Source organism: Equus asinus, chromosome 3 (genome assembly GCF_041296235.1).
Source record: "Equus asinus isolate D_3611 breed Donkey chromosome 3, EquAss-T2T_v2, whole genome shotgun sequence".
Classification (NCBI taxonomy): Eukaryota; Metazoa; Chordata; class Mammalia; order Perissodactyla; family Equidae; genus Equus; species Equus asinus.
Window position 1 is genome coordinate 42,615,648 of NC_091792.1, and position 19,741 is coordinate 42,635,388.

General features: G+C 36.1%; 1 protein-coding gene across 2 annotated transcripts in view; it reads left to right on the top strand.

Annotated features, from left to right (window-relative positions):
* The window catches only part of GUCY1B1 (guanylate cyclase 1 soluble subunit beta 1), a 46,804-nt gene extending 32,523 nt beyond the window's left edge, over window positions 1-14,281 (top strand). The window contains exons 6-14 of one of the 2 annotated variants that reach the window (XM_014844025.3): window positions 1,439-1,669; window positions 2,933-3,049; window positions 4,007-4,140; window positions 6,636-6,833; window positions 9,411-9,648; window positions 10,678-10,818; window positions 11,327-11,481; window positions 11,806-11,932; window positions 13,098-14,281. In XM_014844025.3, coding sequence (XP_014699511.1) covers window positions 1,439-1,669; window positions 2,933-3,049; window positions 4,007-4,140; window positions 6,636-6,833; window positions 9,411-9,648; window positions 10,678-10,818; window positions 11,327-11,481; window positions 11,806-11,932; window positions 13,098-13,121 — 1,365 coding nt within the window. In that variant the 3' untranslated portion in view covers window positions 13,122-14,281. The remainder of the gene's footprint in view (window positions 1-1,438; window positions 1,670-2,932; window positions 3,050-4,006; window positions 4,141-6,635; window positions 6,834-9,410; window positions 9,649-10,677; window positions 10,819-11,326; window positions 11,482-11,805; window positions 11,933-13,097) is intronic. The other variant, XM_044767060.2, reaches the window with a different exon arrangement.
* Window positions 14,282-19,741: the final 5,460 nt, after the last annotated feature.

Here is a 19,741-nt window from a genome sequence, read left to right on the forward strand (position 1 = left end):
AGCAAGGAGTGAAAGTTTGTCTTCATTTAGTGGTAACCGAAGAAATATTGCCCCAACTATTTACCTTGAGATAGAATTTTTCCCCTTACAAGAAGATGTGTTACTTGCAGTTTGTTAAACTCAAAATAAAAAAATCTTTTCTATGTTTTCATAATGCATTTGCCTGTGAATAATATTTTAGAAGTATAGTTATTTCTTTAAATTATAGAGCTTTGCTCACAATTTTGATTACTTCCTTAGAGTGAATTCCTAGATGTGGAACTCAATTAAAGAATATACAATTTTTCAGAGATGTCTATGCATATTCTCCATCTATCCTTCAGAAAGATTTATCAAAATACTCTCCCACTAGTGGTATTTGAGACCACTCTTTTTCTGCATCCTGCCCAATTTGGTATTGTAATTTTATATACTTGACAATTGATGGATAAAAACTGACATTGTTTGTATTTTTAAATAGGCATCTCTATCATTTTGTTTCCCACTGGTTTTTTGGAGTATTTTTGTTTGGTTGTTTTTTTTGGTGAGAAAGACTGGCCCTGAGCTAACATCTGTCACCAGTCTTGCGCTTTTTGCTGGAGGAAGATTGTTGCTGAGCTAACATCTGTGCCAATCTTCCTCTATTTTGTGTGGGATGCCACCACAGTGTGGTTTGACGAGCAGTGCTAGGTCTGTGCCCAGGATCTGAACCTGTGAACCCTGAGCCGCTGAAGCAGAGCATGTGAATTTAACCACTATACCACCAGGCAGACCAGTCCCACTGTTTTTAAACATCATTTTCATTGTGTTACATATTAAATAGTGTCACTCTGTGCAATTTATAGGGCATTCACTGTACACGTGTGCCTGGCACAGGGAGCTGAGCCCACCAGGACCATGGGCTGCTTTCCTCCCAGTTCTACAAAAGAGGCTGCACGGGCTACTGGTGGACTGGTACCAGATTTGCAATTTTTCTGTGAATAATTATTCAGTCTTCAAATTTCATAAATCAATTTCTAGAAATAGTTTTCTATTTTAGACATGTATGATATTTGCATGTATTAAATTTTCATAGTTAACTCTCTAAATACAATTCTCACAACCAGTTCCTTAGATATTTTGATATTTTAACTAAATAGAAATGCAGACAGGGGACAGCCCCGTGGCCGAGGGGTTAAGTTCGCACACTCTCCTTCAGCAGCCCAGGGTTTCGCCAGTTTGAATCCTGGGCACCGCAGACACGGCGTCGCTCCTTAAGCCATGCCGAGATGGCACCCCACATGCCACAACTAGAAGGACCCACAACTGAAATATACAACTATGTGTTGGGGGGATTTAGTTAGAAAAAGCAGGAAAAAAAAAAAAAGATTGGCAACAGTTTTTAGCTCAGGTGCCAATCTTTAAAAGAAAAAAAAAAGAAATGCAGACAATTAACACCATTTCCCTCTTTGACATCCAGGTTATTCAGCAAAGAAATGAAGAATGTGATCATACTCAGTTTTTAATTGAAGAAAAAGAATCAAAAGAAGAAGATTTTTATGAAGATCTTGACAGATTTGAAGAAAACGGTACCCAGGAATCACGCATCAGCCCATATACCTTCTGCAAAGCTTTTCCTTTTCACATAATATTTGACAGGGACCTAGTGGTCACTCAGTGTGGCAATGCTATCTACAGAGTGCTTCCCCAGGTAAAACAACATCACGCCTCCTTGGGGCCCTAGACAAAAGGCCATAAAGGCACTCTTGTTACATGTGGCCATTCGTTCATTTAACCCTTTGTCTGTGTATCGGCAATGTACAGCACATTGCAGATCACATACATTGTTTAAACGTGAGCTAAGTGCATTGGAGCACACTGCGACTTTCTGTAGGACTGCCATTTATTTGTTTCTGTTTTAATCACTTACAAGAACAGTTGGAAAACGATGTGAGAATGGTATATTTGCTTTAATGAGAAAATGGATAACTTTCTAGTAACAATTAGCTTTCACTTATTTATTCATACGTTAAGTAAATATTTGTTGGATATCTACTGTCTAAAAATAGCCTTCAAAATCAACCATTGACATTTTCAGGGAAAAGAAAGGAGTTTAAAAAACACTAAGGTGGAGAATGATAGAGATTATCATGGGATTTAGTAGAAAAAGCATCAAAGGACAACAGTTGGGATGAGGACGAGAGCCTACATTCGACGTAGATTCTCAGACCCATTGATAAAATCCATCCTTTCTGCTTATTTGTTTCTCTCATCTACTAACTTTTGGAGTTGTACTTGATATGTGTCTTCAGATAGTCTTTGCTTGTTATTAAAGAGACTTGATAATTCAGAATTAGCCCAAATGGGATCAGGCTTACACCTATAAATCCAAAAGCAAAATGGTGCATGGCCTGGCCTCCTCTGCCAGCTTGCCTCTCCCTCATGGTATGACCTCAAACTTCTTGCTGCTTCTCTCTCTGCCTCTTCTCCCTTTGTCATAATATGAGGATAGAGAGCATGTGAAGCACGTTTGGTCAAGTGCCTGGTCCACTGTAAGCCATCATTAACTGTTACCTATTGTTATTATTAGCTGTCTCTTGATAAACTATGTGTTGGCTGGTGGTTTTGATATTTAAATATCATTTTAAGCCATAGGCATTTAGCACCTCATGCTACATTTTAAAAGATCAGTTCCATTCCTTCTTCTTTGAAAATGCTTCTTTTATCCATATTAGCTTATATTTGTATATCAGTCATCTGAATCCTTATTAGGTTATGTGTTCTTGCAACTATTTGATGGCAATTTAATCACTGAGTTGCACAGGTGAAGATGTAAGTCCATAGTTGAGATAAGTTGACTACAAAATAATTGTGATTTTCTGTTTTTAAGTATTACTGAGGTAGTTTAATAATTAATATCAAATTGTAAAAACTATTTTGACTAAGTGCTCTTTTCTTTTTATCTATATTTTAGCTCCAGCCTGGGAATTGCAGCCTTTTGTCTGTCTTCTCTCTGGTTCGTCCTCATATTGACATTAGTTTCCATGGGATCCTTTCACATATCAATACGGTTTTCGTATTGAGAAGCAAGGTAATCAAGATATGATTTCCCTCAATGTGAGTAAGTAAGGTATGTTACAAATTAGAAGTGTTCCAGAGGGGAAATTAGCTCCTATAACATTCTGTGAGATGGAGAAGGCATAGAGAGATCAAAACCAAACCTCAAAGGGAGTCCTATTTCAAAGGCAATGTTATTCATCTTTGGTTTGCCTGAGGGGTGGTGGAACTCTGTGGACTGATGAGAATTAACAAAAATAAGTTTTAAGAATGTCTTGCCAGGACAGCCCAGTTTCATATAATAAAACCAACATTTTCTATTCCCTATTTTAGGTGTCCTATTTTAGAAATCAGAAGAACTAATAAAGATTATTTTTTACTTCACCCAAAGCGGCCAAATTATTCTTCCTTAAACTATTATTCTTGGTGCCATTTTTGTGGGAAAATAAAAGAGAGAAAATGTTGGTTCCGTTGATAATTTAGGGAGTGCCCAGACCTCATAGTTTCTGTTTTGGGGATTGTTAGAGCAAAAGTGTCCGAGAGTATACATTTCTTCTTTCCTACAACCCTCCCAAAGGTCTAACCTACATATACTTGATGTTTTTGGAACTAACTACTCCCAGCCGTTCTATGAATGTGGGTGTGGGGAATGGAGAGCCTTGGTTCATTCGTTGATAGAGCATGATATAACCATGCTGAGAAATCAGAAATAAGATTCATGGAAACTTTAAATAAATATGTGAACAGTGGCACTGCTACTGTCTATCTGGGTTCACGGGTGATAATCAGTTCACTTTTCTGCAGTGTTTGTAAGGTAGCCACTAGGCTTATTACCTGGCAGAACTCTGACGAAATGCCCTCTCCTGTTCTGATTGGTGCACTTATTCTCCCTTACGCTTTGGTGGGAAATGAAGTATGTGTGGCCTTCTGTTTCCTGAGTTACTGGGTAGGGAGACAGGCACAGTTAATGGTTATGTCTTGCCTTTTCAAGGAAGGATTGTTGGATGTCGAGAAATTAGAATGTGAGGATGAACTGACTGGGACTGAGATCAGCTGCTTGCGTCTCAAGGGCCAGATGATCTACTTACCCGAAGCAGATAGCATACTTTTTCTGTGTTCACCAAGGTGAGAATTTTTAGATGAATTGTAGTGGATATAAGTACTTGTCGTTAGCTAACAAAGGAATTCAGTAACACTTTATTCAATCATGTCTACATATCCTAAAGTGTAGTTAGATTTTACAACTCTCATTATACACCTCTTTATAACAGGCATAATTTTATTTAACACTTATAATGAACTCAGAAGAAATCATGTATTCTATTTTATTTGCTATGTCTTAATCAATTTGCTGAATGTTGATGCCATTGCGTCATGGGGTACATAATCTGCAGTTAGCTAATTCTATGGCTCTGTACCTTCCACAGAGGCACCACGTAGAAGAGTAATTCTGCGTAACATCTAATATACGGCATAAATGCACGAGTATATTTGGCACCATGAAATTACTTTTCTAATTATTTCTGGGTTTGAACTATTTTATGTTAAAATATTTAGCTACTTTAATTGGGATGTACTATTCAAAATGTATTATTAAATTGAAATTTATGTCGATTATGTTATTTGTAATAAACATCAGAGGGAAGTAAAACTGTAGGTTAGTATTTTGCCAGTTTGACAAAATATTTTACTAAAAGATGCATGGGAATTCAGAATAAGAAAGTGTATCTGAATTTGCTTTAGAACAGTAGAAAGAGATAGTTCTGGAAATTGGTAGGTGATATTTTGTGTGTTTATAACTCTGTATAACCAAAAGGTATGCAGTAACATACTTTTTAATACACTTAAGAAGGCATGTTTTGGTGGCCTATTGATTAAAAATTCAAAGTCCACATGATCATTTTTCAATTAAAAAGACTGTTTTAAAATTTCTGAAAAATGCACTGAACTTTGTAACAACCTCTTTTAATATTATTAATATAGTATTAAAGACTGTATATGACTAATGATTTTTCCCTAAGAATATATATCATGAAAATAAAAGAGACAAAATTAGAGAATACGAACTCTTTACATTCTTTTATTAATAACTTACATTGATCTAACTCTATCTTCATCTGCTGTCTATAAGTTCTTTTTTCTTTTGCCTCTTTCCAAGCTCACCTTCAGTAGAATGACAGCTTTTCATTAGTGACAGTTTCTATTCAGGGAGAGAAAGGTTTTTTTGGTAATAGAAGCAGAAAGTTTGGAGTCTATTTGCTAATTACCATATGTGGAAATTGGTTATGTAGTAACACCTTCACAGATTGTCATATGGGTCCTGCTCGTGTGTGTAGAAAGATTTGTACTCTCATTAAATAAGAGATCAAATAAAAGAGTTTTACTTATAAAATAAATAATTCCAAGATGATCAGTTAAATTGAGAAAAAAGTTAACTCTTTAAAATAATGATAAATACATTTTTTAGAACAATGAGACATAATTTCATTAAATTTTCTAACAATATGAGCATTTTAAGCCATTTATTTTCATTTGAAGCTTGTAATCATTTCTTTTCTCTGCTCGGGGTCACGTCTTATAGAACATTTGGTAGATCATCTGGCCTCTTTCCAGAGAGGTGTTCTTCTTTAGTAAACCCTTTGACCATTTTATTTTTCTATACTGACATGCTAATTTTTGCTTTGATTGTTGGACATTTCTACTGAGAATATATCGCAGAGAGACATTTTGTTAATCCAAAATTCTTCAATAAAGTCACAACTCAATGATATCATTTTAGAGGAATTACTATTGTGAATGACCAGAAGTAATCACTTTGCATTTAAAGAAATCAAACCAGTAATATAAGCTCAAGACATCCTAACCAAAGAATAAATTTTAAAAAGGCAGTCAACTTTTCACTCACGAGATCTTCACTGAATCAATATACATTATTATGTTGTTCTGAAAATGACTTCAGTTACAAAGATGCATAAAATTCAGCAAGATCAAATAATGTTTCAAATAAATGAGAAAATTTAGTCAAGGAAAATGAGTAGTAGAAGAAATTAGAGCCAGAGGTAGGAGTAGCATATAAAATACATGGTACAAAGTCCTAAGGACATAAAATTCATGTTGAAGATGGGTCATAAATCTGGTTGTAAACTTTTACTCATTGTGTCTAAAAGAGAAAATCTAGTTAAAAGAGTCATCAAACCCTTAAGGCAAAAATGAACTGGTTTATCAAAAGAAGCACTATTATCCCTGTTAAGGAGAGTAAAGATAAAATTTTGCTCATCTCTTTATAATCAGGAAAAAATGTGATGATAATAAATAAAAGCCTTGTATTAAATGCAGATTCTACAGGGCAGTTTTTTACATTATCTTTCAGTTTAGGTTGATGACATCAAAAAACACGATTTGGCCAAAACATGTTTCAAGTCCACTGCTCTGTGATAGGTTATTCAATATCTGAAAGCATGAAGTCACGTTATTTGTGAGATTCTCCAAATATTTTTCTTCAGCTCGCCCTTTTGAATGGTAGGAGATGGCAGGCTTATCCTCCTTAACTGTAATCAGAATCGGTGTTGTCACGTGCACGGACAAGTTGGGACTGGTTTTGCCTCATTTCTCTGTGACAGTGTGATGAATCTGGATGACTTGACAAGGAGAGGTCTGTATCTGAGTGACATCCCTCTGCACGATGCCACACGCGATCTCGTTCTTCTGGGAGAACAATTCAGAGAGGAATACAAACTGACTCAAGAACTGGAAATCCTCACAGACAGGCTGCAGCTTACGCTGAGAGCCCTGGAAGATGAAAAGAAAAAGACGGACACGTAAGAATGTAACTTTGCTATTAAAGAAGGGCACAGCTGTTATGCATAGTATATTGTGACTCTACTGTAGTTGACTTAAGGTTGATAACCAGACTAACAGGCATGGAACCCACTGTAGTTCTAGAGCAGTAGATAAACTCTTCCACATCTCTTAAAAAGAAATTCTGTATACCGAACTAAATCAGTCTTAATGGCAGTGGGAATATGTCTTCTAATCTTACAAACCAATTTGAAAGAAATATGCCAAAACATCTCTCTGAAAATCGTTAGACTAATTCAAATGCATCTTTAAAGTCCAACTATCCATTCATTCCTTCCTTCATGCAAGAAGTATGACCTGAGCATGCTCTTTGTACCAGGGGCTGGCCAGGGGCTGAGGGTTACACTGAACACTGAACTTGGAATTGGCCCTTCTAATTTAAAAGATTTCTTTTCTTGGACTCCAAATTATCTTAGGACTTGGCAGAGTGAATCTGACAGATTGTAATGTCATCTGTAATGACAACCATTGCATCTGTGAAGACACACATCAAAAATATCAAAATAAAATATTATTTTTCTACTAATGGTGCATTAAATTATGAAATACTGGGCAAGTAACATTTAAGATAATACTTCATTTTCAAGTAATTTGTTTAAACAAATACTCGTTGTTCATACTACTTGGCCTTGCTTGTGTACATTAATTAAAAGTACTAAATCACTGATGTTCATAAGAGGTTTTACCCAAGGTCCTGTGTGTTCATTTTTAATGTTTGTAAGATAGAAGGCTAGCTTGTTGGAGAATTGAACTGATCTGCCTTACTTCCTGTAAGAACTGTTTCCCTCTACTTGAACACCCAGAATATTAGTAACAGCATTGCTTTCTATACCTTTCCTTCATTGGTACATGTGTAGTTGCCCATGGATGAATGTTGTGCCCACCCACAAACACAGCAGTTAACTATTTATTAATGGCATGGATGAAATAGAGAATGCCTTTTAAATGTCTGTCGTTATCCATAGCTTCTTAATTCACTTGTCTTCGCCTTTATATAATGAAGCTGAAAGTTGTGTTTAGTTTCTTTGAGACCACTTCCCTTCCCTTATGACCTAAATTGAACCCCTTAGGCTATCCAGGTACTTTGCAAATTTCAGAAAGCCTGTGAGGCAGGGAGCTCAAATTCCTCCCATTGCTTGAAAAACAATTCAAAATGTATACTTTATTGGTATGTGGTACAACTTCGTTCATGAAAAATAACACATTTTATGGAGCTTGTAGGATAGTACTTAGGACTATAATTCAAAGTCATGTGGATTTGTAAGTTTGAGTTACTCAGTATCCTGTTCTGGCTGTTATATTAGAAAACCACATAGGTTTTGTTTTTTGTAGATATTTGGTTTTCAAGTTGATTTAATTATAAACCATTTACTACTACTACTATTATTATTATTATTATTATTATCATCATTATTTTGGTGAAGAGGACTGGCCCTGAGCTAACATCTGTTGCTAACCTTCCTCTTTTTTTCTCTCCAAAGCCCCAGTACATAGTTGTATATCCTAGTTGTAGGTCATTCTGGTTCTTCTATGTGGGAAGCTACCGCAGCGTGGCCTGATAAACAATGTGTCGGCCCACACCCAGGATCTGAACCGTCAAAGCCTGGACCATGGAAGCAGAACATGCAAAACTTAACCACTTGACCATGGGGCTGGCCCCTACTATTCACAGTTAATATTCAAATATAGCTTTAAAATATTTTATAAAGTGTTTTCTGTTTAAAAGTTCAAAATGAAAAGCTGGAGAAATTTCACTAAAGCTAGGAAAAATAATGAGAGTTCAGCTCCATTTTTACACATTAAGCCCTCTGGCTACAGGGAAGGAAAAGGTGGGGAGGTGTCGTTTGTTCCTCTGAGTTACCATGTCAAGATCCCGTGGGTCTCCCTGGTTTCTGCTTCTCTCCCTCAGCTCTCATCCTCCTCCTGTTGTGCTTAGCACACTTGTCCCCTCAACGTAATCCCAGAGGCCATTGTAATGGTCTCAATATTGTCTATTTAAAGAAAATCTTTTCTTGTCTAGACCCATTTTAACCTTTTTTATCAGTGTCTTCCAAAGAGGAGTGAGGCGCGAATGGGACTGGAGAGAAATCTGCTTCTTTTAATATTATTTACAAAAATTGAAATAAATTTCTTATTCCTGAGAGAGATACACATGCTCCTGGTACTGTGCTATTCACACAGTGTTGTAAGTGCTAGTGTTGACAACTTTCACACTGGGAACATGGCAGCAGCAGGGTCAGAGTGCAAGACTGCTCATGAAAACCTGGACTTCCTGTTGCCAGTCCTTCATCTGATCTATTTGTTTGGCTTATTTTGACTTGATTTTAATTGTTTTGGATTTGGGGACGTTTTATGTGATTAAAACAAACAAATTATTTATATTTTCTATAGTTTACTTATAAATATGGCTAATAACGGGTATCCTATCAGAATCCAGGCCTTTACAGTGCACATGGCAGCTCTGACTGGGACAGGAGAAGCTCTAAAGCCGGTCCCAGAATTGCTTACTATGGCTTTTTCCTAATCCCACTGAACAGGTTACTATATTCTGTCCTCCCTCCATCTGTTGCCAATGAGCTGAGACACAAGCGTCCAGTGCCTGCCAAAAGATATGACAACGTGACCATCCTCTTCAGTGGCATTGTGGGCTTCAATGCTTTCTGTAGCAAGCACGCATCAGGAGAAGGGGCCATGAAGATTGTAAACCTTCTCAATGACCTTTACACCAGATTTGACACACTGACTGATTCCCGGAAAAATCCATTTGTTTATAAGGCAAGTCCAAATGATATCCTAATGCACTACTAGTGACAGTCTGAATTTTCAGACCCTACCTTCCAGAAGCACTGCAATCACAGGTCTCTGACTGTAGTCCTGCCGCCTTGGTATAGTCAGTCTCCATGTAGTTGTTATTTGCCATTTTCTTCACTAATTACCTCTTGTTATAAAACTTTCTCTTCCTTGTAGCCCAAATGAATAGATCAGATGATTCCCAAGGTAAAATAAAATATTCAGCAGCTTATTTGCTCTTACATGAACAAATCTGCACAGGTTGTTTATCACATAATATAAACATAGCATTATTTTTAGTGGTCTGCAAGAGACATTTTTACTGAAATATATAAATGCTTTGCACAGTAAAGAAGTCACGGAGCATGAGAAGGGGTACTGGGACTCAGATTTGCTTTTAGATAACTTCAACTTGAAGATAAACATTTATATGGCATTTCGGCCCTTTGTTTCAGTTAGAAACAAATATAATATTGGAAAAATGAAGTCAGTGGAATATTGCTTCATAAAGAATGTTAACCATCAGCAGGCATCTGGAATAATATAAGTGCCAGAAAGACTATTTTCTATTTTATAGTCGTTTTCTGGGGTACAATGTAACACTTGGTGAGCACATCATAAAAATAAATGGTTAATGACCATGATAAATCACTGAGCTTCAGGCGGTGGTTCTTGTGCCATCAAACCATCACTGTTTTAGGGGGAAATAGGGTAATAAATTGTTCTACTAAATTATAAGGGTATCCGAGGTGAGAAACCAGAACTTCCTAGAGGAAAAGTAATACTGTCTATACCTGCTTGCCATCAAAGACCTCAAGTGCCATGTGTGTAAATTTCAAATAATGACAGTTTCATCTTATTGGAGTTGAATGTATTAGAATTTTAAGAGAGTTAAGGAGAAGGAAAGCTTAAAGTTACCAATAGCCTTGGAAAACTATTTTTTGTATAAGAGTAGCAAATGAAATGGTCATGTTTTGCTAACCAATGAACATGTAAATATATGTGCTGTGTCAGGTGGAGACTGTTGGTGATAAGTATATGACAGTGAGCGGTTTACCAGAGCCGTGCATCCACCATGCACGATCCATTTGCCATCTGGCCTTGGACATGATGGAAATTGCTGGCCAGGTTCAAGTGGATGGCGAATCTGTTCAGGTTAGTAATTAAAATAGATATTATAATAGTGGTAGTAGACTTTTGTGGACAATTGATTCATATTCTTGACCAAGCATCATTAATTATGTACAAGAAAGGACATCTTGACAACAAAGTCTATGCTATTTTATTGAACTCATTGTATCCTATTCTTTCATAGAGATGGGAAATCTTTCCCCCATCTGAAACTTAGTCTGTCCCATGTACTGGAAGTCATGAGGATGAGATAAAATTTCCTGTCCTTTCTGGTTTATTTTTAAAAATCTCTTTCTTGTATCTTATGTAAGTTGCCAGATTTACATCTCTGAAATCTTCAGACTTTAGAAAAAGAATGTTTCTCTTGGAAGAAAGATTTTATGAGGGTTTTTGGTTTTGTCTGTAATATACTTGGACTCTAGAGAATTCTTATGATGTTTATATGATGACTACATTATTCTGTAGTATAAAGTAAGTAAATATTAGCGTGCTCGTGATAGAAGTTATTGAAGCAAAGCTTTGATTTCTGCAGATAACCATAGGGATACACACTGGAGAGGTAGTTACAGGTGTCATAGGACAGAGGATGCCTCGATATTGTCTTTTTGGAAATACTGTCAACCTCACGAGCAGAACAGAAACCACTGGAGAAAAGGGAAAAATAAATGTGTCTGAATATACGTACAGGTAAGAGAACATGTCTTGCTATGTTGATTTCCAAGAAAAATGTCTCTTTCCATATAGTTTAACTCTCTGAGTGATTTTGTTACCTTTAGGAAGTTATGATCTTGGCTCTTAGGATTGTTTATTTTGTATTTGAGAAGGTGGCATCCTTATTTCCATTTTAAATGATTCCACACCATTTTAGGAATTTCTGATAAAATCATTGTTCTTAAAACCTTGAATTGCCTTTACAAACAACTTTGGTGTGTGGCTTTGCTGTCTCAGTTGATAACTTTGGTACATGTCATCTCTCCATACCTCTCCCTCCTCCCTGTCCCCTGTATTTAGATGTCTCATGACACCAGAAAATTCAGATCCACAATTCCATTTGGAGCACAGAGGCCCGGTGTCCATGAAGGGGAAAAAAGAACCAATGCAGGTTTGGTTTCTATCCAGAAAAAATACAGGCACAGAGGTATGACTAATCAGAACGTCATTCTTTTTTTTTTCTTCAAGACAGAATATAAATATGGGCGGCTAAATCGTAATCACTGAAAATATGTTTCATTTGAAAAGAATTCTTGCTTACAGACATGAATTCTTAAGTAAAGCAGCGGAAATCCTGAAACATTAATGAGCCAGTTAGAACAATAAAAACTTCTTAGGGGACAGTTTATGGTTACCACTGTTTGTCCTCTATTGAAATTAAAACCAGAAGCTATAGATGGAGAAGACCTGGTTTTTGTTCTTCCTCTGTAGTCCTGCTCACACATGACTGAGGGGAGCGGGCTGTGAGGGGACTCCCCAGGCCCTTTCGCCTCAGTGCCCTGAGCTGGGCTGAGATCGCCATCAGGGCCAAGGCAGGACTGCAGTTCATGGGAAGTTTCGTAACCATGGAGCTTCAGATCCATCTAAGGGCCAGCCTGTCACCCTGCAGAACGTCTAGGGATCTTTGGAAATCCTAGTTCCTCGTGTGTTTTTCCTAGAAAGGAGAGTGATTTTTAATTTCCCAGAATCCCAATGCTTCCACAGGGAAGCTTTAGGTTTGTGCTGGTGCTATGGGTGTACTCCATCCAGAATCCCTGTGCTAGACCGGACCTCAGGACACTGGTGCTCCAGCCTGGAGTCCTGTCACCCCCAGTGGGCTTGTGCACACCGAGGTCATGCCCTGCCTTTGCCGTCTCACAGCGTGTGGCATCACAAGCCAGTTTGATGCTTTGTTCTCCTGCTGATGTATTGGTTCTTTAGACGGGGTGAGACTACTTGATTATATTTCTTTTCCTATATGTATACTAATTCCCTAAAAATGCTTTTAAAGTATAACAAGTCCTAAAAGGAATGGAATGCCAAGTTTTAAAATATTTATCTTTATCTTCTTTCAACTGTTTTTACTTTAAATAACTTACTTCCAGCTTTGGCATGCTTACTGATGTTTCTCTGATAAGTTAAACTACACCTCAAGGGTGGGTCAATTTAGTAGGGCGGCCCTGGTTCACCCAGAATTATGGAAGGAATGACTTAGAAAGACTGGAGATATGAATGCAGATCACGTTCTTATAGAAGGAAAATATTTGGGGAAGGAGGCTACGACAAGCTTTATTATCACTAAAAATTAATCCCGTTTCTTCTGCTTTTTTCAGGAAACACAGCAGGATGAGAACTGAATTGTGGACTTTGGGATGGAGAGGACTGCAGACTAGGTTCCGATTAATCCCCCAATACATACCAAGCCTAGGAGCAATTATCCCCCAGCGATACAGATTTTGCTTTGTCCTTTTCGATTATCCCAAGCCTCTCTCCTAGGTATATCTTCCACTATACATTATACAACTTTAGCTCTTGCTCTTGATTATTTTCAAGGTTTAATATATTATCTAAACGTTGGCTTTTGATGTGGATGATGTGAGCTCATGTGTCTTAAAATCTACTGTGAGTATTACCTAACATGGTAATTTGCAAGTAGTAGGCACCCAATCAATATGTGTTGAATTTAATTAAATGAAACAGTATTTGGCCATGTGTATATACACCCTGGTTTGTCAAATCTGTTTAGTGCCTCATATATATGTATATTTTAATGATTATAACATACAACAAAGTTTATATCGTGGTGTTGTGTATCACTATAGAAATCATTTTCTAAAGGAGTGAATTCTAAGTTTTAGGAAAAAATGTGATTTATTTTCAGACCCCCCCCAAATAAGAATTAATATACCGTGCTAAACAAATAGTGACTATTTTGAAGTGTGCTAATTTCCCTTCAGAAATATAGAATACACATTTCTATTACTAAAATATTTGGTTGCTCATTCAAATCATGTGGCAAATATAATTCCTCTAAAAGGCTCTCATTTGCATTGTTCCCCTTGTATTAAATTTCATTAACCACATGCAGCCGTCATAGAAAGTTTCACACTGAGCTATTACATTAGCTTGGGATAATGTTAGGGGCTCTGACCACATCCAAGAATAAACTAGAAGTCCTGCTGGGCTACTCCAGTTAGAGCCATTCCTGGCTTTTTATTCCCAGAAACGAGCTGCTTTTTCTTAGCTTAGAAGAATGAGACTATATCTAGGGCATCATGTTCAGAAAAGTTAGTTTAATTTTGACATGGAATACACTCCTATGGGAATAATTGGCCTATTATTCTTAAATGTCTCTGATAATTTATTAAAATCTATCTTTATAAAATATAGCGCAACTACTTTTGTGTAAAAATATTTGTCTTTAAATTTAGTATTTCATATCAGCACATCAATATATGTATAAATGTTCCGTGTTAATGTGTAAAACAATCTACAATAAATTATTTTTTCCACTTGTCTCGAGACAGTTTTTATTTCCAAAAGAATGACATTAATGTTATTATTTGCATTTTATTAATTCCATTTTTGTAAATACATTTTATAATTTTACCTCATAAACTTTATATTAATTTTGATCCACTGCTGTTAAAAAGTTGAATGGCTCCTCTTAAATATGCATATTCTCAAATTCTGTTTTTCTTTAGTACCAACAAAATGAGAAAAACAAAACTAGACCTGGAGGGGGCGGATACACAGATCAATATGGCGTGACATCAGCTCGTGAACAGCTTGTAATCTTTGAGCAGTGAAAGATATGTATACAAATAATTAAAATGTGTGATATTCATAGTGATAAAACACACTCAAGATGCAGAAAGGATATTTAGAGAATGAGAAATGAGAGGACAAGGTGGAGTGGGAGTAGGAGGAGGCAGGGAGGCTAGTTGGGTGTCATGGTGATCTAGTTTAAAGATGAATTAATGCAATGGAAGCCAGGACCTGCATCTGGGCAGGTAGCTGAAGCTCAGCGTCTCTGGTTCCTCTCCTGTTTAATCCTGTGCACAGCATTGCATTCTGTGCATTGAGTTTGCTATGCATCAGGTTATCTCCCTAATTTCTAAGTTCAGTGAACTGATCATTCTTTGTTGCATTGGCACCAAGGACTACTTTATGAAGTGTTTTTGTTTGTTTTCATTCTCTTTTTATTGTTTCTGTGAAATTATTTCCCATACAATTTTGTGTGTATGTGAGAATTTTAAAACAGAAAGAAAACTTAAAGGAATTGTACAAGGTACAACCGTACACCGCCACCTAGATTCTACAATTATTAAAAATTTGCTATATTTCTGACAATTCCTTTTAATCCATTTTCTAACTTTCTGTAGTCGGCTGGATTCTATTTTTTTAATTGAGATATAATTTACATACTGTAAAATTCACTCTTGTAAAGTATATCATTCAATAATTTTAGTATATTCACAAAGTTGTACAACCATCTAATTCTAGAATAGTTTCGTTATCCTCCAAAGACATCTTGTAACCATTAGCAGTCACTCCCAAATACCACTTCCCCTAGATCCTGGCAACTACTAATCTACTTTCTGTCTCTAAAGATTTCCCTATTGTGAACATTTGATAGAAATAGAATCATATAATATGTGGCCTTTTGTATCTAGCTTCTTTCATTTAGCCTAATGTTTTCAAGTTCATCTATACTGTAGCATAAATCTGTATTTCATTACTTGTTATGGATGAATAATAGTGTATTGTAAGGATATACTGCATTTTGTTTATCCATTCGTTAAGTTGATGACACTTGGGTTATTTCTACTTTTTGGCTATTATGAATAATGCTGCTATGAACATCCATGTACAAGTATTTGTGTGTACATGTGTTTTCAATTCTTTCGCATATATACGTAAGCATTTAAATTTCTAGGTCATATGAAGCTTTGTGAGGAGCTGCTAAACTGTTTTCCAATGTAGCTGCACCATTTTTCTTTCCCACCAGCAGTGCATGAGGGTTGCAATTTCTCTGTATCCTCCCTCGCCAACACTTTTTGTTGTCCATTTTTTTGATAATAATCATCCTAGTGGGTGTGGAGTGGTATTTCATTGTGGTTTTGATTTGTATTTCCCTAATGATTAATGATGTTGAGCATCTTTTCATGTGGTTATTGGCTGTTTGTATATCTTCTTTGGAGAAATGCCTGTTTGGTTAATTTGCCAATTTTAAATTGGATTATTTGTTTTTTAATTGTTGAGTTGTAGAGTTCTTATATCCTGGATCTAGACTCTCATCAGCTACATGATTTGAAAATATTTTCACCTAATCTGTAGATGATTTTTTCACTTTCTTGGTAGTGTACTTTGAAGCTCAAAAGTTTTTAATTTTGACAAAGTACAATTTTCTCTGTTTTCCTTTGATTTCTTATGCTTTGCATATCATATCTAAGAATTCATTGCCTAATCCAAGGTCACAAAGATTTACACTTATCTTTCCTATTAAGAGTCTTCTGCTATTAGCTGTTACAAGTAGGTGTTTGATCCATATTGAGTTAGTTTTTGTTTATGGTGCTTCTAGGGGTCCAAATTAACTTTCTGCTTGTGGAAGTCCGGTTGTCCTAGCATCATTTGTTGAAAGAGTATCCTTTAATTATTGAATTATCTTGGCACCCTTCTTGAAAATCAACTGAGCCTAATGTAAGGGTTTATTTTTTGAATCTCAATTCTCTTCCACTGATTTGTGTCTGTCCTTATGTCTGTACCACAGTCTTGTTTACTGTAGCTTTGTAGTGAATTTGAATTTTTGAAATATTAGTCCTCCAACTTTGTTCTCTACCAGCTTCTTAAGCGTTGGTGTTCCTCAAGATTCCTTCCTTATCTCCTTTAATGTTCTCAATTGTTAAATCTGCGACTACTAATAATCATGGCTACAAATTGGTACACATTTACTTTATGCAAGGTTTTATTCTTGCCACTTTATGAGGTTTATTTCATCAATTTCCTAACATCTAAGTGCTAAGTTCGTTTTATTATTTAATATGCTATTGTATTTTGTTTGCTAACATTTTGCTTAAGATTTTTGCACTCATTTTTATAAGGAAGAATAGTCTGTAGTTTGTTAGTGCATTTTTGTGTGTGGAGGATCTCTTTTGTTTTCTCTGTTTCTTCTCTGGTAATTGATCTCTTTAGAATGTTTAACTTTACTGGGCAATATTAGTAAGTTTTATTTTTTAAGAAAATTATTCATTTCATTCAGACTTTTAAATGTATTTTAATAAGTACACAAAATACACCTTTATGATATTTAAAACTTTTCTTGCTTTTGAAGATGATTTTGCCTCAAATAGTGTTTTTTTCTTTATTTTTTTCCTGGATCTTGTTAATTAGTGACTTTTTTATGCTTTATGTTTTCCTAGAACCAACTTTTGGATTGATTAATTAGTTTTACTATTTTCCAATTTATTAATTTGTCTTAATTATTAATTTCTTCTTTATACTTTAAGTGAAGTTTTCTTTGTCCAGCTTTTCAAGTTATATATTTAAATTCTTTAAGAATTGAATGTTGTAAAATTTCCTCTGGTAAAAGCATTTGGACATATTCTGATTTCTCATATTTTAGCTGTCACTATTCTCAAGAAAATTCTGCAATTTTACTTGGTATTCTCCTTTTGTTCTAAGACTTGTTTAGTCATGTGTTTTTCACTTCCACTTTTTTCTGTATCTTCTCTTTTCTTTGTCCCAATTGTTCTGTTCTGATCAGTGTGGATTCTATTCCTAGCAACTTCTTTCTGTACAATTATTTTTCCTGGAAAGGAGAATTTGTTCGTTATTTCCCAATATCCTAGAACCCATCCCATGCCATCACTTTGAGATTTACTCTGGTCTCCTTACACTCACTCAATAATTGGGGTCTTGGAACGGCCCTGTGGCTGAATGGTTAGAGTTCCACACACTCTGGTTAGGTGGCCCTGGTTCACGGGTTCGGATCCTGGGCATGGACTTACTCCACTCACCAGCCATGCTGTGGCCGTGTGCCACATACAAAAAAATAGGGGAAGATTGGTGCAGATGTTAACCCAGGGCAAATTGTCCTCAGCACAAGCAAATATATAAAGAAAAGAAAAGAATTGGTGTCTGTAGAATGCTGTCTCAGGTTTGGTTGTTATATTCTTGCACTGGTCCACTGAGCAAAATTTCTAGTAAGCATATTTTTATGATATTTGGATTCTCCTGTTCTTAGCACTATTTCTTTCCCCCTATTTTCTCTCACACAGATAACACCACCACCTGGTGATTCTACCTATCAGGGGTTTGTTCCCAATCTATAAGCTTTTGGAATATTTGTGTAGCAATTAAATAACTTTAATTTTGGCTTAGGTGTCTATGGGGTTTGGCTTTCTGATTTTTGTTGTTATGCCTGTTTTTAAGGGTGATTCCAAAACATTAAAAAACTACAGTGACACGTTCCCTGAATCCAATATGTAGTCATTGAGCATCTACTTGTGGTAGGCACTGTTCTAGGCTTTGGGATGCATCAATGAGGAAACCATCCTTCCCTCTGAAGAGCATGCATTCCAGTTTTTACATCTTGAATATTTTTAAAAGTCGACTTTATTCTGCCTACACTATCTTACTTCAAGCACTCATCATCTCCAACCTGAACAGTTGCAAGATTGTCTTTGTTAGTATTTCTACTTCCTGTCTTTCCCTTCTCCATTCTGCACTCCCAAATTGCTGCCAGCGTGATATTTCACAAATCCAGATTACTCTCCTGCCTAACACCACTTAGTTGCTGTTGATTGTCTATACACCTTAGCAGAGCATACAAAATTGTCATCTTTACCAGCCGCATCTGCTAGTTGTAACTTTTGTAATTTTCTTCTTTGCTCTGTCTAGAATGCCCTGTACCCATACTCTGCTGGCAAACTCTTGTTTTCTCTTTGAGAGTACTAGAATGATAATCTTAGAAATGCAGATTTGTGAATCGTTTAGTAACAGTTATTATTAAAACTAATTCAAGGACAGTGCAAGTCCTGAGAAAACAAGTGGGTCAACAAGGAAAACCAGTGAACATGTTTTAACTTTGCAGATCCTTGAAACAAACTCAGTGAAAACCACCAGAAAAATGAGAACCAGTGTTATGAAAACATCAGGTTATCAGTTTGTATTGAAGATGTAAGTACGTGTTTTTAAACTCTTACAGTAGAACACCAATTTATACATACACACGTACACATGTATTTCAGAACTAATTTATAATTTCCTTTGGTTTAAATCTGTGATTGATTCACTAAATGATAGGTTCTATTTTCTTTGTTGTTGAGGGGAAAAATTAATTATTGCCTCTCCCTAAGTGTCTCTTCTTTTGCTGCCTTCACTAATGGCTCTTAGAACCTCTAGAGGGCAGCAGAGAATGCTGTTTAGAGTCTCAATTTGGAACAGGGAAGGACGCAGGGTCTCTCACAGAAGTGCAGTTCACCATCTTGGCTCCCAACTGACTGTCACGTCCTGTGTGCAACCTTGAATTCATCCCTTCCACCCTCTCCAAGGTTCAAAGGAATGTCATAAAAATAATTATTTCTACCACATTATGACCAATTGTGTAGCATGAAATCTATTCACGTGTATCTCATTCAGAAATTTCACCCAAATATTTCCTGCTACTTCTGTAAGAATCTGTGTACGTTTGTTAAAACAGGCAATTTGTAATAGAAGCTATAATTTTGTATAGTTTTATTATTGGCAAACTAAGTTGCATTCTAGCTCATGTTAAAAGCTATCAAATACACATAAAGGAATCTTTATTTACGAGGAGAAAATTGGAAAACCCATTGTTTTGCATTAATAAAAAAATTCATTTAAATGATTCTTCCTGACAACTTCTACCATATTGGAGAGAGGAAATAATATAGGGTACGTTAAAAAGCCAAAACAAAACCAAAAGTACTGGACAGAGAGTGGAGAGCTTGAT